At 41.4% G+C, this 25099-nt stretch overlaps 1 protein-coding gene across 7 annotated transcripts in view; it reads right to left on the bottom strand.

Annotated features, from left to right (window-relative positions):
- RALGPS2 (Ral GEF with PH domain and SH3 binding motif 2) overlaps positions 1 to 23249 on the bottom strand; it is a 156992-nt gene extending 133743 nt beyond the window's left edge. For 2 of the 7 annotated variants that reach the window (XM_063342814.1, XM_063342818.1), the window contains exon 1: positions 1862 to 2053. Coding sequence is in view for 1 of the 7 variants with exons in the window: in XM_063342813.1 (XP_063198883.1) it covers positions 23067 to 23126 (60 nt within the window). In the remaining 6 variants the exon portion in view is untranslated. Of the gene's footprint in view, positions 1 to 1295; positions 1395 to 1457; positions 1730 to 1861; positions 2054 to 23066; positions 23138 to 23232 lie in introns of those variants that run through there. The other 5 variants (XM_063342820.1, XM_063342819.1, XM_063342813.1 and 2 more) reach the window with 4 other exon arrangements.
- Positions 23250 to 25099: the final 1850 nt, after the last annotated feature.

Here is a 25099-nt window from a genome sequence, read left to right on the forward strand (position 1 = left end):
ATAGATAATAAACCTTACAATAATACATGAAAAAAATGCATCTATGTTGTCAACAGAAAGCTCTGGGAAACAACATATTTTTCTGCTCCTCACTGTTCTGTATTTGATGTTGTTTTAAGAGGGACAAGAATTAAACCATTTGCATGAAGATAATACAAAAGTATCATCGCAGTATCAGCAGTTTTCAACCTTTGGTCCATGTATGATTTCTAATAGTCTACTGAGACCTAATAAAGATTAAAGAAACAACTGGCAAGTCAAAGTTCATTAAAAATGTGCACAACCACTAAAAACCACAATCTATCAAAAAAGGCTGAAAACCACTCTTTGATGTGAATAGAAAGTTAAGCCCATTTTGCTTAGAAACAAAACACGACAATATGACTAAAATCAAGTCAGCTTCAGAGGCAGGCAGTGACAAGAAAAAAAAAAGAAAATAATCATTGTGCATCCTATGACATTTTCCAGTCTTGAGAGAAACTCAAAAACCATACGCCTAGAAAGCATTTTATCGCCTGCTTATCCACCTAGCCCATTTGAAAAAAAATAGCATGTTTCTTCTAGCTATCTGGGATAGCAAAGCCCCTTAACTCCGCATAGGGATGGGGGGGGGGTAAAATCTGTGCAAAGGCACCTTTTGTCAGCATAGGGATCTCTCAAACAGATAAACATATCCACACAATTTCACCAGGCCAGTAACTACTATTAAACACACAGGGACAAGTTACTTCAAACTATTAACCTATCATCACCACTCATCTCAGTTTAAAATATATCTATATAATTGCTTTTCCAGTGCCTGCTGCCAAGAAAGAAACGTGCCAAACACTCCTCATGTCAAATAAACAGCATCTATTTGTCCACCCTCTAAAGCAGATCCCTGTCCACCGCAAGGCAACACGCTCTTGGTGCTCTGAACTTACGCCGCTTTACAGAAAAGAAACGCTATGTCGTGTTGATACCTTGAATACCCCTCCCACCGCCGCCCGGGGTCGTGCCGCCCTACCCCTCCTGTCACGGTAACTTGGCCCCATTCGACGTGAAGGTGCCCCAGCCCCCCCCGGGGAAGGGCTGACCGGATAGCCGTATCTCACGGCGACAGCCACCGCGCCACCCCCCCTCCGCGGCGCGGAGCCCGCTGACCCACGCGGCAACACGGCTCTGCCCGTCCCCACACACGCAAACGACCCCCTCGCCCTGGCTGCGGCTGCTCCCCCGGACCCTCTCTAGACAGCGGAGGGCGGCAGCTACCCCACCTCCCTCCACCATCCAGGCCGCAACCTGCTCTCCAGTACCTCACGCAGGTAGCGGAGGGGGAAGTTTTAAATGACTGAAGGCCTCGCTCCACAGCCACGCATCCCTCCATCTTGCAGCAAGGCCAGGGGAGGAGGGAGTGCGGGGGGGTGCAGCCCAGGCAGCGCCGTCACCCTACACACACACCCCACACGCACACGCACCCCGCGCACACTGCCGGGGGAGAGGGCGCTGCCGAGCCGCCGGCCCGGTCCGCGGGGGAACAGCACCCCGTTGCCCGCCGCCGCCCCCCGCGGCGGCCGTGTGAGGAGGCGGGCGACAGGTGGGCGGCTGAGCGCGCGGCTCCGTGAAGCGCCGGCCGGCGGCGGGGTGACGGCTGGGAGCCGGGACCCTCCCCGGATCTGGGAGGGGACGGCGCGCCTCCAATCCCCGGCCGGCAGCCCTTCAGGGCCCGGCGTGGGAGCCGGGGTTAAGCCTCCTTTTTCTCCTCCTCCCCGAGGCGCCGGACAATAAGCTCCGCCGCGGCTCCCCCGCGGAGGCGGGCGCGGGCCACCCGATTCCCTCCCTCCCTCCCTCTCCCCCTCCTCCCCGCGACAGCTCGGCTCACCTGCGAGAGGGAGGGAAGGAGGGATGGATGGATGAGCGAGGGGGCGGGTGAGGACGGGGAAGCCGCTCCGGCTGCCGGGCTCCCTTCCGCCCGCGGTGGCTCGGCGCCGCTCGCCGCCTCCGGGCTGCGCTCCTGCGGGGGAGCCGCCGGCGGCAGTGCCACACGCTCACACACACTCCCTCACACACACACATACACGCGCGGGAGGGGAGGGGGGGGAAGGGGGGGGGGGGGGGGGCGCCCTCCGCCAGCTACGCATGCGCGTCGAGCCCCGTCGGCCCCGCCTCCTCTCCCGTGGTGGCGCCGCGCCAGCGCCGAGTGCGGACCGCGCAAGCGCCGCCTCAACGGCCCGGCGCGCGCCTCACACACACACCCCCTCACCCGTTTCCTCACCCCGGCGCCCAAGTGGTTCAACGGGCGGGCGCGCGCGCTGCTGGGGGCGGGGGGGGAGGCGCGCGTGCCCCACGCCCGCGCGGGTTGCCGTTAGCGACGCGGCGGCGCGCGGGGCGGCCTCGCGGTGAGGAGCGTCTGACGGCAGTTGTGTGTTCCGCCCCCCGCGCGGCCTCCTCCGCGGGCGGCCGCTCTGCGTTCTGTCCCTGTGACGGGGCCTCGTCGTTCCCGCCGCTTGAAACGAGGAGCGGGGGGTGGGTTCGGAAAAACCGAGATCTCCCCGTGGGGCACCGCTGCCCCTGCTTATTAAAAGGAAGAAAAGCATTCATTAGCTAAGAAATTTGCATGTTAGGAAGGAACGCAGTGCAGCAAAGACTTTCTAGATTTTTCTCCCACAGTCGTTGGGAAGTTAGCTTCCAAGAGGAAAGCAAGGCCTTCAAGGTGTTTGCATCGTTGCAGGAGTGAAAGCTCTCAGAAAATGGACACATTTTGCAAGAATTGCCCCAAAGTCACAAGAGTTGGCAATGCAGCTGTCATGGAGACAGGACTTGGCATCACCCACTTTTCCATTTACACCCCCCTCACCAGGGAGGCTCCAGCCCGAGTGAGTTATTATAATAATTAATAGCATTTATACATATTCAGAATGCTTTGCAAACAATAGCTAATCTCATTAACCTGTGAATTTACTTGTTTTCATTTTGTCATGGAATTACGATAGTTACTGCTTCCTTCACATCCTTGGGAGATGGAGCTGGTAATTGTATACTGAATAACCCATTGCTACCATCCAATATATAGCCACCTGCTATGCATTTTTAATGCAATGTATAGCCACCTGCTATGCATACTGCCTGATTTTTAATATGAGTTGCAGTCTGGTGAGAATATAGATACTGGGATCCAAAGCATACTTGAGAGGCCCAGATTAAATGAGTAGAGCAGCCTGGAAAGATGGTACCAGCTTTTAAAACCGTGACAGGAAAATAAAGGAGGAAGGATTTGAGAAACTAGGCACAAGTTCAACAGTAAAGCAGAAAGGCATTACATTTAGGTACAGAGCCATTTTCCCAATTTTAATAAAGTTTTGTGCCTAGAAAGAGAACATTCTTTCCTCTTGGTTTTTTTTTGGTTTTGGTTGTTTTTTTTTTACCACAGTGATCTGGCATAGTTTGAAACTCATTCTGAACCAGGATAAATGAAAGGAAAATGAAATGCCACCCTGCAAAGTATTTAGCAGGTACGTCAGTGAATGGAAAAAATGTTTCACCAGTTTTGGGACCACAACAACTTTTAACACAGAAATAAGAAAAGATTATAGTAAGAAAAGAAAATTTTAAAAAAAGGAAGTAAGGACACCTCAGAAAGGGGAAGCAAAGGTAATTTTTTGTGAGGTATTCTTCTCGACCAAAGCAGGAGACAAAATACTTTGTCTCACAAAACAAGCTTCTCCACATTAGTTAAGTGGTGGATAGAGGGGCTCAGTGATATAAATTTTGAAAGACATTTTGCAGTTCACTCATTAAATGCTTCCAGAAAAACTACATATTGGGTTGTGAGGAAGAAGCAATGTCATGGACCAAACAAATAAATGAAACAGGAGAATGCACAGTCATTCATAATCATGGTGAAAAGCCAAAAGAGTCAGGTGTTTTTAAGATTTTGTGATACGACTTGTGTGGTAAATACCCTTAAAAATAATCTAGAAAAAGGGCTGTACAGAAGAAGACAACATTTGTAGAGGACAGAAAGTGATTCACAATTGTGGGTCAGATTGTGAAGATACTCGGAGTGACCCAACTGTGTAGAAAGACAATATAGTGACAAATTTAATATAGATAAATAGTCATCAATCAACACAGTACATACAGGAGGAAACATGGTTATACATCGTAGACAGGTCTAAACCAAAGGTTTAAGAAATACACCAGCATCCTAGGTAATAGTAGAAATCTCTCCTCTGAATATGAACCAAGTTATGCACTCAATGTGTCAAGACACAAAACGGAGAAAACCAGAAAATGTTGGATGCTATGCCGTCATTTCATATCAAAAAGAGTTTTAAAGAGTAAGTGGGAAGGAGAATGTACATTACACTGTGAAAATGAAAAGCCCAAATCCACTTAAGTGCTGAAATGCCACAATTTTACACTAGAGCCCCATGTTTAGTTGCTTTTCCCCTATGATTCTGAAACCTTTTCCAAGATACCACCTTCCAATATTCAGTTGCCCACTCTATACACATAGCTGATGTTCCTTATTATTTTATAGGTTCAGATTTTCCACATTATACTGAATATTCCATTTAAAATTCATTATTAATTGACTATTGCAGCTGTGCTGTTAAATATTCAAGTCACAGGAAGCATCAAAAAGAGAGGAAATTACTAGATGAAAATATGTAGCAAAATAGTTGGTTATAATGAAGAAAGCTGCTGTCAAAAGTGACAGGAAACTGCTTGTCACTTGTGACTGGCAGACTGCGAGGGAATGGGTGCAGAGGGCCAAACCTGAACAGTTACATGAATCATTCCAAATGAACGTTGCTGAAAATCTTACAGCCCACAGGACATCACACTTGCCATCACCACTTTCACCTGAGAGAACAAATCTAGAAATGGTATTTGTCTGTTCATCCTGCAGATAAGTATTCTGATGAATAATTATGTACTATGGATCTCAAAAGTTATTTTTCAGACATACTTATCCCAAATTTTATTAGCAATGATTATTTATATAATTCACTACCCAACAAAGAAGCTACGCTTCTCTGAAAGAATAGCTTCACCGTACATAGAAAACCTCAAACTATATAGCATATATAACATTTCCTTTTGAAAGCAACAGCTTGCATCTTCAACATTATTTACCAGCTGACAGGATGGAAATTTATTGGTATATCTCTAATTTCACAGATCAAAAACATTTTTGCATTCAGCAACATAAAATGTGTGTGCTTCCATACACAAACTGCAGTATGTTTGCAGGAGCAGCTACAATGAAATGTTGAGACTGAAATTTGAAGCACTTGGTATTGTAAAATCTAAGTCTATAAAATGCCAGCAGAGTACAGTCACTGTTTATTATACTTGCATTACCAGAAGATCACATAATCATTTTAGATTAAAAAATGTATAATGTAAGTTACTTTAATCAGCTTTTCTTGTGTAGATTACAATACAAATTATTCTAAAATTTTTAAGGAAAAAAGAGAAATTGTATTTGATTATGACTGAACATATCATGCTGCATTCAAAGCTCTGGGATTAAAACTATACATTAATATAAAATCAAATTAATTTTTTTGCCTTTCAACTAAGTTTCCCGTGTATTGCAGAAAAGATACTTCTTAATCTTGTTTTGGAAACTAATGATTTGAAAGGGTATAGCTTACATTTTGGCACCTAGTTTGCACTTCATTAATTACTAATTACTTGGCACTAAGTAAAGTTCTTCTAACATTGCCTGAATCTAGAATCAGTTATTATCATAAAAAGTCATTAGTTAAAATCAGTTTGATAGGAGATGTCCCAACCTGATAACTGCTAAAGCACGTAGTTCCCTAAGGAATGAGAATATAGTAGAAAATACTTTATTTATGTAATGTGTAAGTACTATTTTCTATTCTTACTCTTTGACTAAGTTATTCCATGAGTCTAGCTGCACTTAATTCATACCGCACATCAAGGTGAGAGACACTAAAGAAATGTAAAATATTGCTAAATTTACTTGTCAATTTATGAGAATAAAATTGTATAATTTTTTGTTGAAACTGTGTAATCATATCTCAAGACTGCGTCACAGTGCTGAAGCACAGTTGTGGTACCTGCCACCTTAATTTTGTTATTTCCTGGTTTTGGAGTGCTTATCTATACAGGTCTGACTTTATAAATGCAGTGCTTTACATTGTGCAATTAATATCTGGGTTCTAGTAAGGTAAGTAGTCTGTGACATTTACACCTACATATTCCTGCTTTTTTGATCTGTGATTCTCTGTGGTATCCTTGGCTTTGTTATACCTAAAATAGGAGTCAGAACCAGATAAATATACCATTGCTGTAACTATCACCATCTTCCTCTGTCTTTTAGGAGGATGTTTATGCGTACTACATAATACACACATAATATCTTCTGCCCTTTAATAAGGAGGATGAGCTTCCTGCCTCAATCATAACAAAATGGAATTTTCGGTTGGCGCAGTTAAACTTGAAAGTAAGCACAAAAAAATATTCAAATGAATAAAAATATCCGGACCAGAGAAATCTGGTTCAAATAGTCACTAGAGACCCTATGTATTTAGATTTTACAGTTGGAGAAAGAAAAAGTTACCAAGAACTGTGCTGAAGAGTGGATGTATGCCTCACAGCTGCTCTAATTCAGTATGTTCAACTGATTTGCTAATATTTGCTCCTAAATACCTAAAGGTATTGTGATTAATGCTAGAACACCTCCTTAGGTATACGCGTCTACTTGTTTCTCAGTTCCAGCAACAATGAAGGGATGAGTTGCAATTATAACATAATAGCAGCCAAACTGTTTCTGGGTTTTTCTTAATATTTTAACATCACAGCTTTTTAAAGAGTGTATCCAAGCAGCAGCTTCTGAACTCACCCAAACATGCACGTAAATATACATATATAAAAATAACATGTGTGTATATACACACACACACACACACTTTAAGAGGACTTCCTCTTTACATCTGCAAAGCATTGTTTTCCCAAGGTCAACAAAGGTTCTTCCACAAGTCTAAGCAGTGAGGAAGCTGGACACAGATAACGCGTTATTTCCTCACTGTCTCTCACGCAACCTACGAATTTTTCCACAGGAAGAGAATTCTGTTCTTTACTTTTTGCCTTCCTATGCTGCAGATGTACTAAAGTCAGAAACATGCTTTATGTTAGAGCCCTAAGAGGAGCCGTTTGCAACAGGACGATGCCGATAGTACCGGGGAGGGAGCTAGAGGCAAAGAACGATTGTCAGCACAGAGGCTGAATACCAATGTCCTCCGTTTTGTGCTTTCCTAGTACCCCTGTACATCACAGGAGACAGTACATCATTAGATACAGTACTTGTAAACTGCTGAATTGAAAGCAAACACCATTTTTTATGTTGCAGAAATATCTATCTACACATTTTCCATAAAGAATGGAGATGCTGGGATGCCTACATGATTTATGCACAGTATGGAAGAAGCACAAACATGATGATTTACAACAGGTTTTAATGACGATCTGAAGGGGAAAGATCCCAAATATGGACAACAGCAACTGTTAATTGAAACTAGTAATATTTCATCTATGTAAACAAAGTAATGATCACGTCTGCCACAAGACTTCAAGAGATTTATCTTCCAGGCTCCCTAATATGGTTACATCTGTCCCCTGCTTAAATCCTATGTTCTTGCCATCTGCTCCAACACACTTTTTTCAACCTCAAACAGTGATTAAACAGCTATTTGGAGAAGAAAAAAAAAGTCTCTTTCAATTTTTGAGCAAAATGTTTAACAACTGGAAAAAAGTTAAAAAACCAAAACCACCAAACCACCACACCCCCTCCTCCCTTGACTCTCCATTGTTTTTGTGATATGAAATGTTATTAGTGAGATCCTCAACCTAAGTTTCCAGGAATCTTTACATTTGACCATCCAACAGGAAACACTGCACCCACAGATTCAATGCAGTTTCATTATGGAGTGTAATAAATTTGGAGCAGATTAAGTTAATACCGTTCAGTTAGTCAGTTAAATTATCATTAAGAGGTAATGTTATATGGGCAAATCAGGAAACAGTCTGCTTTAAAAAGAAGGAAACTTCCTAGAATTCTTCAGTTGCGCCGTGGGAAGCCTGGCCAGTTATAATCCTTTGAGATGTGGTGTGTATTTACCTCTCCATGTCCAGACATGGAGGAGGGGTAAGGACAGAAACATAGCTCGCTCTCTTTTCTGTATGAGGAGAACCAAAGAAGAGCGATTTTGCAGATCCTGTGCTCCTGCCTTCTGGGTAAGACTACAGCCTACCTGGTCCTCATGTGGGTCACATTAATTAGGGAAGCAGTATACATCCATCATCCACTGTAGTCACAGAATGGTCAGTCACAATCCATCTCTTAGTGCTTAGTGGGAGCCTTGAAGTCCTTGAAAGGTATTAGACGTGTACTGAGCATCTTGTTACTTGTTACGGTATAGGTGCAATGCAATGATAATACTGTCATAAACATACTAAGAAATTATCTCATCCCTTCTCTAGGAGTTTGTCTTTTTTTTTTTTTTTAAAAGGCTGTTTTTTCCTCCTATATGGAAGAAATTATGGATTTCACCTTATCATTCCCCTGAGCTTCGTAGGAAGTAACTGGACTCAGTACCTATGCCTTTTAGTCTTTGCTGTTTTGGCTGGTTTACTATGCTTCAGCTATCTCCTGCAATTATAATTGCTACTGCTTGCAAAGATGGGAAAACAGAATTTTTTGCACTGTTTGTAAAAGACTGTGAGGTATTTTCAGAAGTAATGCAGAGCAAAGCAATCTACAATGTCTTTTTTATCCACAGCTAATAATCCTTGTCTGAAAATCTAAGAATATAATGTTTACTAATCTAAATGGGTGCAGCTGCATTGAAGGCCTTGCCATCCATTACTGAAGAGCTTTGCTATGAACAATGTGTATAGTCAGTCTGTTCAGCTTTGGATTTAATAAATACCATTGCTTAAATTACTAAAATAGATAAAACACATTGTTTTATAGCCAATATTTTCATAATCATTTATATAAATGTACTAGGAATACTTTTGGGATAAGCAGTGCAGAAAGCATCTGTTGTAGTCTATATGTCTTGCTCTGTAAGTCTTATCTGCTGGCAATCTCTTTGGTATCATGCTACTGCATGTAAAGTGGCTTGTCGGAGCTGGAGTTAGATGGAATAAGTACTCCAATGCTATGCTCCATACCTGCTTAAATGAAAATTAGGAAGCCAAGTTATAATATAGTTTTAGTTACTCATTTTCAAGTGAACAAAAAAGGTAGAGATAATGTCTCGGGTACTCCATGTTTTCCAGGTACTGCATTTTTCCCGCATGTATCAAGCATTATCAGGATGATCGAGTTCAGTTAAAAGAGACAGGACATCTAGAAAATGCTGAATGTTAGGACTTAGCAAACACTATTAAAGATCATTGACATTAAAAGAAAAAGACAAAACAACATTTAGAAAAACATCCACATAAGTTTTCAATATTCTCTACTAGAACTGAAAAACCCATGTGTGAAATCATCCAGGTTTCTAGATCCAAATTCTCTCTTAAGCTGTGAAACAATTTTCATACCAATATAAATACTATGGGCAACGTAGAGACTTTTCAAAATTTCGTTTTAAACAGAAAAGATAATCATGACATTTTCACAGCCTTAGAATATCCATGCTAAAAAATCACTTTAGCTTCCATCAGAATAGCTTCTGTTAAATGAAAAGATTAAAAAAACCCCAATAAATATATTTTTAAAGTAAATAAGAGGCAAGGCCTGTTTCTTAAGAAAAATCATCAGACATGGAGCACTTGGCCTAGAAGGTCTACTGTTTATAAATGTGTCTCAGCTGGAGACGGCTGCTGTACTTCTGAAATTTTGAAGAGATTTTTCCTGTATACTCTGGAAAGGCTTCAAAGTACACTCAGCAAGCAATTCCAAAAAGATTGGGTGTGCTTTAGCCAGTGTTCACCTATACTTTTCATAGAATCATAGAACCATAGGGTTGGAAGGGATCTCTGGAGATCCTCTAGTCCAACCTCCCTGCCAGAGCAGGGTCACCTAGAGCAGGTTACACAGGAACACGTCCAGGTGGGTTTGGAATGTCTCCAGAGATGGAGACTCCACCACCTCTCTGGGCAGCCTGTGCCAGGGCTCTGCCACCCTCAGGGTAAAGAAGTTCCTCCTCATGTTTAGGTGGAACCTCCTGTGGTCAAGTTTGTGCCCATTACCTCTTGTCCTGTCCCCAGGCACCACTGAAAAGAGCCTGGCCCCATCCTCCTGACATCTACCCTTTCAGTATTTATAAGTGTTGACAAGGTCCCCCCTCAGCCGTCTGTTTTCCAGACTGAAGAGACCCAAATCCCTCAGCCTTTCTTCATGAGAGAGATGTTCCAGTCCCCTCATCATCTTGGTAGCCCTTTGCTGTCCCCTCTCCAGCAGTTCCCTGTCCCTCTTGAACTGGGGAGCCCAGAACTGGACACAGTACTCCAGGTGCGGCCTCACCAGGGCAGAGCAGAGTAGAGGGGGAGGATGACCTCCCTCCACCTGCTGGCCACACTCCTCTTGACGCACCCCAGGATGCCCTTGGCCTTCTTGGCCACAAGGGCACATTGCTGGCTCATGGTCACCCTGTTGTCCCCCAGGACTCCCAGGTCTCTTTCCACAGAGCTGCTCTCCAGCAGGTCAGCCCCCAACCTGTCCTGGTGCAGGGGGTTTTTCCTCCCCAGGTGCAGCACCCTACCCTTGTCCTTGTTGAATTTCGTAAGGTTCCTCTGCACAGCTCTCCAGCCTGTCCAGGTCTCTCTGTATGGCGGCACAGCCTTCCGGTGTGTCAGCCACACCCCACAGCTTTGTGTCATCGGCAAACTTGCTGAGGGTGCACTCTATCCAGGTCATTGATGAATATATTGAAGAGGACTGGGCCCAGTACTGACCCCTGGGGAACACCACTTGTCACTGATCTCCAACTAGACTCTGTGCCCCTAATCACGACCCTCTGAGCTCTGTCTTTCAACCAGTTATCTATCCACCTTACTGTCCATTCATCTAGCCCACTCTTCCTAAGCTTCCCTATGAGGATGCTGTGGGAGACCGTGTCGAACGCCTTGCTTAAATCAAGGTAGACCACATCTACCGCCCTCCCCTCATCTATCCATCCAGTCATGCCATCATAGAAGGCTATCAGATTAGTCAGACATGATTTCCCCTTGATGAATCCATGTTGAGTACTTCTGATAGCTTTCTTTTCCTCCACATGCCTTCAGATGACGTCCAGAACAAGCTATTCCATCATCTTTCCAGGGATGGAGGTGAGGCTGACCGGCCTGTAGTTCCCTGGCTCTTCCTTCTTGCCTTTTTTGAAGACTGGAGTGACATTGGCTTTCCTCCAGTTCTCAGGTACCTCGCCTGTTCCCCAGGTCCTCTCAAAGATGATGGAGGGTAGCCCAGCAATGACTTCCACCAGCTCCCTCAGCACTCTCGGGTGCATCCCATCAGGACCCATGGACTTTTACTGCAGTCTGATCGATTCTGTGGCCAAAACTGACATCTATATGCTAATTTTCATTTGCATATCATCCTTTCCTACTGATATGCTTGGGAAGTTGTCATTTAAAGAGTCTGAAATATGACTCAGACTGAAATCTGAGTCTAAATATGTGAGAAGATGAAATATGTTTCCAGAGTTTTCTTTTATTTTTCAAAAGAGGAGCCATATATCACGAGGACAAGGAACCCAATCCGCTATACTATTCTATAAAGAGAGCTTCTGACTGTTAGGATGAAGTTTGCGGTTAATACCCTCTATAAAGATGTAGTGGTGAATTCTAAAAAGATAAAAACATTGGAAGTAAACACACAACACTGCTAAAATCTAAGTTTGTCGCCTTACAGTGTCCTCTCAAGCTACTGCTGTATGCCACATAATATCAGTAAAAACACATACCTGAGATTCAGAGGAGTATTACACCTTGAAAAATGACATATCCATTCTAAATTATCTTTTGAGAATTGCATAAGTACTTTGCCACTAATTATTCTAACATAATGTAGAATTGGAGTATTTTATTGTATACTACAGATTAAGATATCACTTTTGCCAACATGGTCTGAACGCTTCTCAGCATAGGACGAACAGCAACTAAAATTGGACAGATTTACTGTCTTGTTCTCTCCCTGGAGAAGTGTAAATAAGCCACATTGGTTTGCTACACTTTGTGTTTTATATATATCTACAGATACTTTTAGTATGTAGAGAAGATAAAACTGAAGAGGTACGTATTGAACTTGAGTCAGAAATTAGAGAATTTCCCAATGGTCTTTAATTCTTACAGGAATTCACCCTGGCTGCCTCATAGATGAAATGTACCTATAAAGCAGAAGGCTCCTTTGTGTCTGATGAGTGTGGTAAATTTTGCCTCCAGGACTGAGGTTCTCATATAGAAATACTGAGCTTAGATCACTGAGCAACCTCAGCTAAGGATTAACACTTTGAACATGACGTAATATTCTGCAGAAAGGCAATGCAGAGAAAGTTTGATGTGCTCGTCATTGCTTACATTGCCCATGTCATATCTTGTTTTAAAATAGTTGGCATTTAAGAGCCACTATTCATTACAATATTGCTTGTCGTAAGTAACAGCTCCCATTCTCTCAGCCTGATCATTTACAGGATAAGGTTCAAAATTCCCTTTCAGGAAGAAGGCTGCCAGTACTGAATGCATGTTTTACTTGGGATTTCCAGATAGTTATACACACACGATAATTTGTGAACCCTGCATAGCATTTGGATACCAGTTAGCCAGTGGGACTAGAAATAGCTGGATAAAGGGATGAATTCTGGGACTGTCCATGCAGGTCAAGGCATGATGTTGAGGACAAAGAGAGGTACCAGAGAACCGTGCAAAAACCAAGACAGGGATATTACTTTGATGAGTGTGCTTGTATAACGATAGGGGAATGAAGATGGAGGAATTGAAGATGCCTTCACCTGCATGGAAACTAGTACAGTTGCTCCTACCAAAATAGTCACGACTTATACATACTATCCAAGCAAACTGAATTTGAGAACCTCTGTGTGTCGCAGGCGGAGTGACACCCTGTCACATACTATGAGAAAGAGAAAACACCTTGTCAAATAAAGAGACAATAGAAGTTTGCATTAACTCTCTCTGGATGCATATTAACGCAGTGTACTACTTTGGCTCTGTCACTCTGTGCTAGAGAACAAATAGTTCAGCAAATGAAACAAAAAGCTTAGAATATTTTTTTTAAGGATTAGACATGTACATGTGTAATAAGAACATGCTGACAGGGAGAACTGCAAGCAGTAGTGTTGGTGCTGCTTCACAGCATAAACTGATCACTGACTAGAGACATTTCTCTCCTTTATATATTTTGCAAAAAGTTCAGGTACATTATGCATTCTGTTGTAGCATTTAATGTAGGCTCCTTTTGGAGACAGAGAAAATCCTCAAGGCTAACAGTCCTTGGTTCTGTTCTTTGGGTTTTTTACTACCAGTTATTTATACTATATTATTAAAAAGTCAGACTGTACCAGTTTTGTTTTGAGGCAGAGGGAACAAGCAGGTGCATATGTGAAATTTATGTCGATGTGTATTTGGAAAAATAACATTAAAAAAGGATCTTAAAAAGGTCTTCTGTTTCTCCCTTTATCTTCTAATCCCCTTTGAGTTAAGTGTTTATAGTTTGGATTCACACATGTAGGAAGCGTCTTTCAAGACTTTTCCATTTCAATTTAATCAATTTCTTCTGTTGATTTCTTTCTGTTAAGTAACTGGAGACAGGTATTTGAACCAATTGCTGCACAGTGATCCATGAGAAAAGGCAGCAGGTTGGATGGATGCTTGTAAGGCAGGAGGTTTGAAGTATACTGACAAGGTATTACCCAGTTTACAGCTCCTATCTGTCGAAAGCAGCAGAACAGAATGAGGGTAATTAGACTTACTAGCTGGTCTACTGACCCGTAAGAATAAAGGGAATAAAAATGCCAGTGTGTGATAAAGCAGGCAACACTTCCAAAACAATAACAGAATATGTATAATAGCGCAAAAAACATCCTTAGGGGAAAAAAAAAAACAAACAAAAAACAAAACAAAAAAAAACAAAAACAATTTTATACTTCTGTTTTTATCAGGAAAAAATAAAGGGAGAGAACCACCAGAAGTTGTGCAGAACAGAGCTAGATTTTCAGGAAAATACACAGGGCCAGATCTTGCCTCCTACATCTTCACATGTTTTATGCTCTTTAGGCCCATGGAAATACGCCAGGAAAAATTAATCGGCAGAGGAACGTATTATCTCTTCTGCATAGTTCCCATGTAGTGTCGCAGAGAAAGACCATGCAGCTAGGCAGCTGGCTGGAAAAGCTGCCTGCCTGGGGAAAGCTGTCCTTGACTCCCACAGATCCCAGAGGATATGCCGGATTTCAGTGGGACATCTCTTTCTTGTTGATCTGAGACAATCTGAAGAATTCTGTTGCTGCGATTTCCTTCTATAGATGAAAAGCAGGGGCTGATTTGGGTGTCAGGATTTTCTCATACCGTGGAAGTTCTGGGCAGAGATACGAATGCTGATGTAATGACAGCTTTCTTAAACTGAGAAGTACTGATGGGTCACTAATTCAGTGCTAGGTCATTAAGACTGCAGCTGCTTTGGAAATATTGTAGAAGAGGATTTGATCTTGGAAAAAGGAAACAGTATTAACATCCTGGCTTGCTCCCACACAACCCACTCCCTCCCTTACCACTTACCCCTCCCCTACCTTTCATTTCAGGAGTTTCCAGGCTTTTGGTACCCAGAGAGGAGGAACGATGTCTTTAAAAGTAGCTGATCCCCCGCTTTAATATATTATGAATGTAAAGCTATGATCCAGCCTGCTGATTTACAGAAGAAATATCAAGCAAACAACCTTCATTTCAGTTTCCCATTAAGTAATGCACATCCTTCTCCTTCTTGTCCAGTGGAAAATCCCATGAAGTAGGAAAAAAAAACATTCTGGAGTTTGAATTGATAAATTACTTAAAGTGCCTCTCCAGTTGGGGTCTGCAAGGCATGCAAAAGGGTCATAGCCTTGGTGTCCTCGAGGGAATTTTGCATCACTTCCATTAAGTGTCATTGGAGTCCTCTCCCCTCCTCCATCATTTCCTTCTCCCTTTGCGGTCTCTTTACCACTCCCGCAGCACAGCTCACTAAGAAACTGTTCTTCTGTTAGCTCCCTCGCATATGGCTATGCACTAATCCCCCCTCCCACACGCATTCATCCAAAGAGGGGAGAAACTATAGATGTGGAAGGAATGCTTCACTGAGTAGCAGTGTCTGCTATGCAGATTATGTCTGGCAATTAAAAGGTGCAAAAGAATCATGGTGACCAGCATTAGTGCTTTCCTCCCCATTCCTTGCAACATCTTCAGAGCTCCCAAGTATCCTGAATTTGCAAAGAAAGATTTTTTTGGGGGGAGTCTTAGAATTGGGAGACAGCTTGCAATCACCTTTCCACTTAAAATTTCAAGGTATTTTCCACAGGATTTTTAATTATTTTTGCTCCCTTGTCTAGTCTGTTTGATGAAAAGAATGGAATTTACTAAAGAGCGAGGGAAGTTAGGAAAAAAAATAATCATTGAGATTGAATCAGATTTGGGAAACTGGGAAGTTAGGAAAAAAAAAATCATTGAAATTGGATCAGATTTGGGAAACTAACTTTCTGAAAAAGCTCTGCCCCTGTCTATTTACACTAAGGCTTTTTTTTTTTTTTTTTTGCATCCTAAGAAAGCACGTCAAGAACCATACCATTTGTCAAGTGCTTGCGATAGTGGGCTGTCAGCTCACTGCCTAGCAACTCGCTCACACTGTGTAGGGATATCCTGGCGTTACAGACACTGTCGCGTCTCATTGCCTAATACTTGCCTTGATGCCGCCTCACTTGCTAACAGCATGTTACATCAGGTTCCTCACTTGGGAAATACTGAGCTGCCCTTCTGTGTCATCTGGCCCAGTGAGCTCACCTAATGACACCAATAGGAGAAGCAACAGAATGGTTTATCTAGATAGCAGATTTACTGAACTACAGAAGTCACAATGTATTTACATAAGATTTTATGTTAAGTAGAAATTCCGCATTGGTGTAGTATGAACATCAGGCTCCTTGAAAAATCAGCAGGCTTTTTAAAACTTATTTCTCAATGCAGTGATCCTCTGTGAAAGCAAGCTAGGAAAAAAACCCATGCATATAAATAAAAACCAGACAGCAGCAGCTTGGTAGTGTGATTTGGTGATTAAATGAGGTAGTAATGTTTAGACTCAAGAGCTCCTGGGTAGGAAATGTGAGGTGTCAGTCTCATCAGTGACAGCAAGTCACACAGGGGATTTTGGGGCCTCAAATGACTGTCACATACTATTGATTGTCATCTTGCAGGTCACGGCTTCCCCCTCCCAGGGCATTCAGTTCTCCAGAACTTCTGTTGTAATATGGTGGAATAGGAGGAACAAAACAGGCTCAGAATCCCATATTACTAAAAAACCTTGAAGAACACATAAGAAAGCTTTGATTTGAACTCAGTAAATAACAGCCAGATCTCAGAGGTCACAAGAATGCCAATTTTGCAGGTGAAGGTCTTTGAAAAACCCCCTGTGCTGTTTTCAACACAGCTGTGTTAAGGCCTTTTATTCTCAGTGAGATTTATAACTGTGACAAACAGCTAATGCTTTTTAACTTAGGTCAAGAGTTTTGAACCACAGGCTTTAATATAAGACTGAAGAGACGACTTTAGTAAAAAGTGTACTAAGTGAAATAGAGGTCTTCTCTCAATTGCCTGTTTCACTAAACATGAAAATCGAGAAATATATTTAAAGCTTGTGATTTTATGTGTGCATACAACTTGGAATTGTCTCTTCTATACAACTGCAGTGGGAAACAGATAAAAATACAGAACCTTTCAAAAATGCAAGTCTTAATGCAGACAGAATACCTATGGGTGGTACAGCATACCAAAAAATGGAAAACAAAATCTCCGGTTAAATGAGTCTAATGGAAAAAAAGCATCACAGAGAGTTAAAAAATGATAAAGTATTATAGAGGTAGAGTAGTCCTGACAGGCAGGAGGTGAGTCTGTTCAGAGCAGAAGAACCTAGCAATCCCTGAAACCTCTCTGCTGTCCACCTCAGTCGCAAACACATTGGTTTTGCTGTTACAGCACAACTGGCTCCACATACATACTAGACAATTGAATAAAGAGGCAAAGTGATTTAGTTAATGCCCACAGAGTTCTATACAGGACCCTCAGATGTGACTTTTCATCAATACAAAATTAAAATTCCTCCCAAAAAACACATGAAATCATTCTCAGTGAATTTTCTGCTAGTTTGTGCACTGGGAACAGTATGAGTAGTGATCAGGACATAAAGTATCTCTGACTAAGAGACAAAACTTGTGCATCAGAACAGAAGACTGAAATATGTTCCTCCATTGTAGCTGACATAGTGTATACTGCAATGGGACATGAAAAGCTAGATAAATTTTTAGGAAGCCAAAATGTAAAGAATCTCAATTAGAAGGAATCTTCCTCTCCATTAATTCTTTTGTAATTACCTAAATACGTGCATAAATTCTTATTTATTTTCTCAATATGCTGTCGTTAATACAATTGTTCTAATGAATGCCATGTGCACAAATAGATTTTCGATGGGAAAATTATGTTATTGATAATTACAACTTTTGTATTAATCAGTACAGTAAAACAAGTTAGTCACTGAAGATGGTTTCATCTAATCCATTTCATTTAAGTTTGTAACAAGGCAAGTGCATGCACTTGGCTATTTATCATGTCTCAGATGAGGCTACGGTAACAGTAATCAATACCCTAATTCTATTAGAAAATGTACATCAATACCTTCTGATCAGAATATAAAGCTAGATAAAATAATAATTTTAATTTTTAAACAAAGAAGAAATTTACTATGAAGCCATTTTTATCAGCATGACCCATCATTTGCCTCAGAAAGGTTTCAAAACACTGTCACCAAAGCATACCTTACAGTATTTGGTGTACTAGGCACATTAGCACCTCTGTAAACTAACTTCTGCATCACTTTCCTGAAGCCTACTTATCACAGATTATTTGCTGCATTTGAAGGGATGCAGCAAATTATTACAATAAGTGCGATTCTTACGCTTAACCACATACTAAATGTAGTAGTGCATGTTTTTTAGTCTTTGGAGTGTGCTGCATTTAATACTTCAGTTACCTGGTTTTTTATTGCTATACTTCTAGTTCTAGATGGAAACTAATGTTAGTCATTGCATCTTTCTCTCAATACGTTATCGGTACATTCATATAAATGGCAGTTGTATGGTATGTATTGTGGCACTTCTGGAACACACGTGGACATACACATCACCACTTGCAGTTCACTCTGTAAGCCATCACCAACATGTTTTGTTTGGTTTTTTTTTGTTTGTTTTTTTTTTTTTTAAATCAGCTTTATTTTCAGCTAGGGATTCAATGGTACAAATAAGTGAGGCAGACATACTTGAAACACTCAAATAAAAGCTGAAGAATTATCCACGAAAATGTATAATCATTTGCCAGAAAACAAATGCAGACGGTACTTGGACTCCAAACAACAAAACTGTCTCACAGATCATTCGTCACTGTGCTGACCCAATTAATTTTCCAATTCCACAGAAGTTCATAGTTTTGGAGCTTGTTAGTTAAAGGGGCCATCAGAGTTGGTACATCTCAAATCTGACCCAGCGACTGCATTTCAGCGGGCAGCCCATCATGCTGTCTCTTCAGTCTCCCTCTCCCCTCTGCTCAGAGGAGCGGGCTGGGCACCGAGTAAGAATTTTCCGCCTCAGAACCCCTTGGCATCGCAGTGCCTGGCTGCTAAGCGGAATCAGAGCACAGCAAAGTCCAGTGGAACCTCATCGTGCTTGTTTAGACACCGCAGGCTCATCACCCAGACCCTGCCATGCTGCCCAGTCTGTCCCCACGGCGGGCAGATAGGCCTCCCAGTGATTACTTGATTTCCTCTGTTCCAGACAGCAGAACAGCAGATGGGACCCAAAGAGTAAATTGAAGTCTTTTTAGCTGCAGTGGTCCTGGGGGATATGCAGAATGCAGCAGTGCTCCAGCCATGCCCTTTTCACTGCCTGCCCTTTCCTATGTTGGAGGAGAAATTAGGGTAATTTCCAGCTGTCTACACAGCTGTACCCTTTCCAGGGCTCTCCTGACACCTGGGAAATCCTTCTACAGCCAAACAGCTTTAGAACTGCTTGGCTTTGTCCTGTGATACTAGAGGGTCTCAGCACAGGATTACCCCTGCTGACCTCTACTTCCCGCATCTTGTCTTTGCACGTGGCTAGCCACTAGCCTGTCTGAAGTGGAAATGGAAAACATTTACACATTGCTGACAAAGAATCAAGGCTGGGCTATCTGCTGTGCTCTGGACAGCAATGTGACTCTACTTATGACTGGCACAGGAATGACAGCCCAGGCTTGCGCTAAAATGCTGTGCTAGTGTGTAAGAGATCAGACAAAGCTTTATTCCTGAGCACAAGCTAATGTGTAAACACCAAGCTTTGGAGGCAAGTCTGGGCTTAAATGCAAGCCCAGACCTGTGCTTGGCAAAGTGTAAACTCAGCTACGTGACTTCAGCAGGGTCAGGATGCAGCCATTAAGACTACAAAAGAACCCCTGTAAAAATACCTGGCAGCCTTCTTATTTTAGTGTTACCAAAAAGAAAAAGGCAGTACATGTCTTTGATGACTTTTGCAGCTTTTGTTTTGTGAAGCTATAAAATTTTCCAAGATTTCTGAAAAATAGTATCAGGAAAGAGGAATATGTATATTCTTAAGTCATACAACAGTAAGGACCCATATTCCTTGCGGTTTTACCAAGTAAGCTCACATTTGAAGTCTAGTGCCTTTGCCAACTCCTTTTACTAACACAGCTAACAGTTCAAATTTGGAAGGAATTTACTACTGGTTTTACCTTCCAAAGTCTGAATCCTCATATAGGTTACTATGCTTCATCTAGCCCAGGTTTCAGAGATAATTGAGTCTTAAAGATTTCCCAGGATCCATTCAGTTCTTGAAGAATCCACACAACTGGGACTACACCATGTATAACTTAGAGGGAAGGGTACAGAGTGGATTTTATACTATGTGGGTCACTTCCGTGAGCTTTCCAGTTTGGATTAACCCAGATTTCAATGACTGCTTGCTTGTTATAGAGAAAAGTAAGTGCAATCATGAATAACAGTAGCAAGAAGTACCTTTATCTAATTTCCCCTGTATTTTTAAAACGAAACAAAAGCTTTACAAAGTTCAGCTTCAAATAGCTGGAATCTATAAAAATCAGAAAAATGACAAAGCATCTCTAAACCTGATCCAGAAGTGGTCTTCCCCGGAGTTTTGTTCATGACTGCTTGGTTCAAAATGATGACAGGTGGTGGATCTAGTGGCTTCTGACAGTGGATAATCTCTAACTCTTAGAAGCACGAGGATTTCTTAATTGCATAAGTCTTTTTTGAAAAATAAACTATAGATGTTTAAACAAAAGTTAGATGAAACAAAGCAATGAAGAAGGAAATACAGAATCATAATACAGGAAGATTAGGCCTTCAGATATCTTAAAGCTATATAGTAATACAAGGGCTTTAACCCAGCTGTATCGTATTAGCCCCTTTTTAACTCTGCTGTGCAATTGCAATTACAAATAGCCTTAGAAGATGTGCTCATGCTTAAGGAACAAACTGCATTTTTGATCCACAAAAAAGGATATTTGTTCGGTTAGTTCTGTATTTGCCATGCTCTAATCTGGTCCCCTTGCTTACAGGAGATAAAAATAATTTCAGATAAAAGTTGCATAACCCCAAAAAAGGCTGTGTTTGTATAGAGGAATTCTCAGTTCACTAATGTGAAGTGAAATTAACAATTTGTCATTAATTATTTGCTGAATTTTTTACATTTTAAAACACGCGAACAGAGCATGCTTGTCCAACCTGAGATAATGCCAGCAGTCACCTCCTCAATGTAAGAGGTCGAAACTGCTGGCTGCTTGCCCTTTATGTGACAGAAAGAAGTCTGACACCAGAAAAATATCACAGGAGAGACGAAAGAGGAATTTGATAGCATGGGTTACCTAGAAGTAATGAGACTTTAAGATGGATAATACCTCAGTACAATTTTCTCGTTTATGCAAGTTATTGTGCAATTTTAAAAGCATTCATTGATGTTCCTTATTCATACGTCTCTTACAACTACTCACTTTTCCACCTTTCTTAATAAAGAGGGTTGAAATTCCCAGGGATGTTTAAAGTACCACGTACAATGCCACATTTCCTGTTGACTCAGATCCTGCCACGTACAGACATAAGGACAGACTGTTACTGCGACTGCAAGCTGGACACGGCTAAAAACAGAGCACATTTGGTGGCTGCAGCAATTTCATACAGAAGTATTTAACGAGAACTAACAGAACTACGGCGTTTCAGATTAAAAACACGTACCAGATTTGAAGGCAGAATGTTAGGGTAGGTAAACAGAGTGAAAGAGTTTTACTTGCAATGGAAGTAAAAAAAAAAAAATCGTAACACATGGAAAAGGATCAGTACAAGGGTTCAGTGTCACGCCTGCCAAAGGCAAGCAATTTGCAGTAATGCATTGCACTCACTACAAATTGGAAAAGGAATTTAAAACCAAAACAAATGCATGAACATACATACAGCCAGAAAATGCTCTGTTTATGGTAGATAGCATTTTTTTCTTTTTTTTTTTTCTTGGGTATCCTAAAATGTTTACAAAGTAGAAGAGTTTCAAAAAAAAAGCTTTATAACCATGTAAATAAATGAACAGGAATGAACTGAAATACAGCTACTGTAATGGTATGCAGAGTAATTATATCAAGGGTATAAAAATATTACTGGAGGGATTACTTTAAACCAAAAGAAGCCCTAACAGTGTCAAATGTGGCATGTGGCAAGCTGCTCCTAAGAGCAGATGTACCTCCACAGGATTTGCAACAGCAGAACAAAAAGTTCCATATGTACTCAAGTTAAAAAGCAGTCTGCAGATGAAAATGATCAAACTGGTATAGAAACCTGCCCACAGAAGAGGATGCAGAAAATAATCCTAAGGAATTTGATTAAGTGCTTAAGAGCCTATAATGCATTCAGGAAGTAATACACTACATTATTACAGGTACCAGTGTATTTATGTATTATGTAAACCTGTTGGCACAGAAAGTTAACCTAAGGGCTGAGGCTGACCAAACGCTAAGATGAGACTTTATTGAGACAATATTGATATTGAGTGGATGAACTGACTGACTGGTTCCTGTACTAAAATGTATAAAAAGTGTTTGTAGTTGCACTACAATAAAAGCAGCCAGTACTGAGTGCGCTCCTTCATGGGGCCAATTGAAAATACTGATATTTCTAGATAAAGAGTCATTCTGGTACATCCTTCTTGACAGAGACGCTATAAAAGTTGCACTCACAACCCCCTTTCTAGAAACTTAAAAAAGGCATCTCAGAATCATAAATTGCACACAATACTGCTGAAATAAAGGTATGGTTTAAAAACCAAAACCACCCCCTAAGATCTCTATCAGTGTAAACACACATACGTTGAGAACCATCCAGCAGGATTCCTGCCCACCAGCATCTATGTAAAACTGAGGTTTCTATAACGTAGAAGGCTTCCCACTGTTCAGAACTGAGGCTGTGAAAACACCTATCAGCTGTGAAATGCAGGCGCTTCTAATGCCTTATAGTTTCCTACAGTAAAATCTAAAAGCTACAGGAAAAGATGTTTTTTAGAAATATGACTCAATACTATTATCTCTTTCAGGAACATAAAGTGATATGACAAACTCAAATATGAAATATAAAATTACTCAAGCTTATCAGAGCCTGGGAAAATGACTCCTGATGCAGTTACAGAATGCACTCTTTTAGGTGATGGGGTAGAGGGAAAACTCTCAATGATTCACTTTTTTACCCCAGGAAAACTGTCCCCTCCCCTACAAGGGTAAGATGATAGGAGTTGGCCTACCTTCTTAACGCGGTCTGTCTCCACACTCCATTTGCATTTGAGATCTCTAGTTACAGTCATTGTGCCATCCTCTATTTAAAGAATAAAAACTTACTACGCTGGTACCACTCCCAACACCAGCCTTTGTTTGACTAAATATTCATCCTGCATGAACTTAAATACATACAAACTTCACATTGCTGGGATGCTTTGACTCATCAACCCCTGACATCCATAAAAACTAATGCAGCTGATCAGAGATGAATCTACTATGTCCTGTAAGGTCGTCCCAACTCCTTGTCCAGAGAGAGATGCTGCTCTTGTTGCAGAGAGGAATGCAGGGTGAGGAAGGCATGTGGTTTCTATTTTGGTAATAAGTGGTTTGGTAACATGTGGTTTGACGGCTTATTTTTCAGACCACAACAGCCCCGCTTGCCACAAAGCTCGAAAGGAACAGTTGCAGAGGTCCTCAAGCTATCCAGGAAAAAAAAAAAATTACATAAGGCAGAGCAATTAATTGGCTGCTGTATACTGAAAGGTAATTGAGCAGTTTGATTCAAGAACACAGGTCTTTAATTTTAAAAGCAGTCTTTCCTTGGCTAGAATTGTAATGACATATTTTTACAAATAGAAGTTTTGCTTTTAACGTTCTTACCGTTGAGAGATACCACACATACACACCCTATGTCGCAACTCTTCAATTTGGCTTCAAATTTTAAATAGTATTCTTAAATATAAACAATAATAATCCTCTGTTGAAAGCCATTTTAGACACCCATGATCCACATTGTCAGCCTAAATGGGGACAGGGAATTAAAAACTGAGAGAGAAATATTCCAGTAATAAAAGCTACAGCAGAATAGACAGCACAGAGCGCAGCACTCCAGCTCTTTTTAGAGCTATGTCTGTCACAACCTATTCAATTGTGTATCAGCACAAACTTTCTGTAGTGCTAACATGCCCCTGTTGTCTCACAGAGTATGAGTATGTGAGTATACGTCTCACATATTTTCTTTTTCTTTAGTACTGAAAGCACAGAAAAATAAATTTTGAAAAACATCGGTTTAGGAAGTTTGCTCTGGAAAAATACTATCAGAAACTAAGCAAATCTATGCCAGAATGCAGCAGCCCCATGAATTTACAATACCTCCCATCCAAGAGGAGAAAATAAAGATGACCCTTCAAATCACCACAGACAGACTGCCAGCACAGGTACTCACCAACCAATCGACACTTCTGCAGAGTGTTTGTGGAAAGCATCAGTGATCTGGCAGGCCTAGAGCAATCATGTGTAATAAAGCTCATCTGTTATGGCTACCTACTTGTGTTGCATAGCTAGGCAGAGAAAGCATTTTCTTCTTGCTAAAAATAATCCCTTCCTCTCTCTAAAGTGACAAAAGTGTAACTTTGCCTGACCTATTTTTCGTCCTTATTCATTCTGTGGAAATCTTGCAAAATTGACACCTAATTTCCAGGTGCTGTTGCTTAGCTTCCTAAATTATTAACAAGTGTAATAATTATCCCTTTTCATCATCACATGGGGCAGGGGATAGGTGCAAAGATTACAGTCACATCACAATCCTCATATCTGAGCATGTTTATGATCTCAGACAATACCTCTACCAGTTTCAATCAATAAGCTGTATTACAACATGCATTTTATGTCACAGTCTAATGATATACTATGCTGGTCTACTCTAATTATATCAGCAGAGACCCAAGGTAAAGCAGAGAAAGTACAGGGGAAATATGGACCAAAATAGGAGATGTCTGACTTCTTTAGTGTATTCAAGAGTGGTACCAGGTGGAGCCAGAAGCCTTCGGTGGTTGGGGTGCACCGTGTGTGCTGGTTCTGACATGGGTTTACACAGAAGAGCAGAAACGAGCGGAGAAGAGGTGAGACTGGTGATGGGGTGTGTCAGGGAAAATCTTGAAAATGTTCAGAATTTTTTCAAAAGTGAAACAAGGGATATTTCCACACCACAGTATCTTCACAGCTGTACCTGTACCAGCACAGCTCTGTCAGCAAGGCTTTCTATTAGCAACGCAGCCAA

This window comes from Chroicocephalus ridibundus, chromosome 8, assembly GCF_963924245.1.
Source record: "Chroicocephalus ridibundus chromosome 8, bChrRid1.1, whole genome shotgun sequence".
Lineage (NCBI taxonomy): Eukaryota > Metazoa > Chordata > Aves > Charadriiformes > Laridae > Chroicocephalus > Chroicocephalus ridibundus.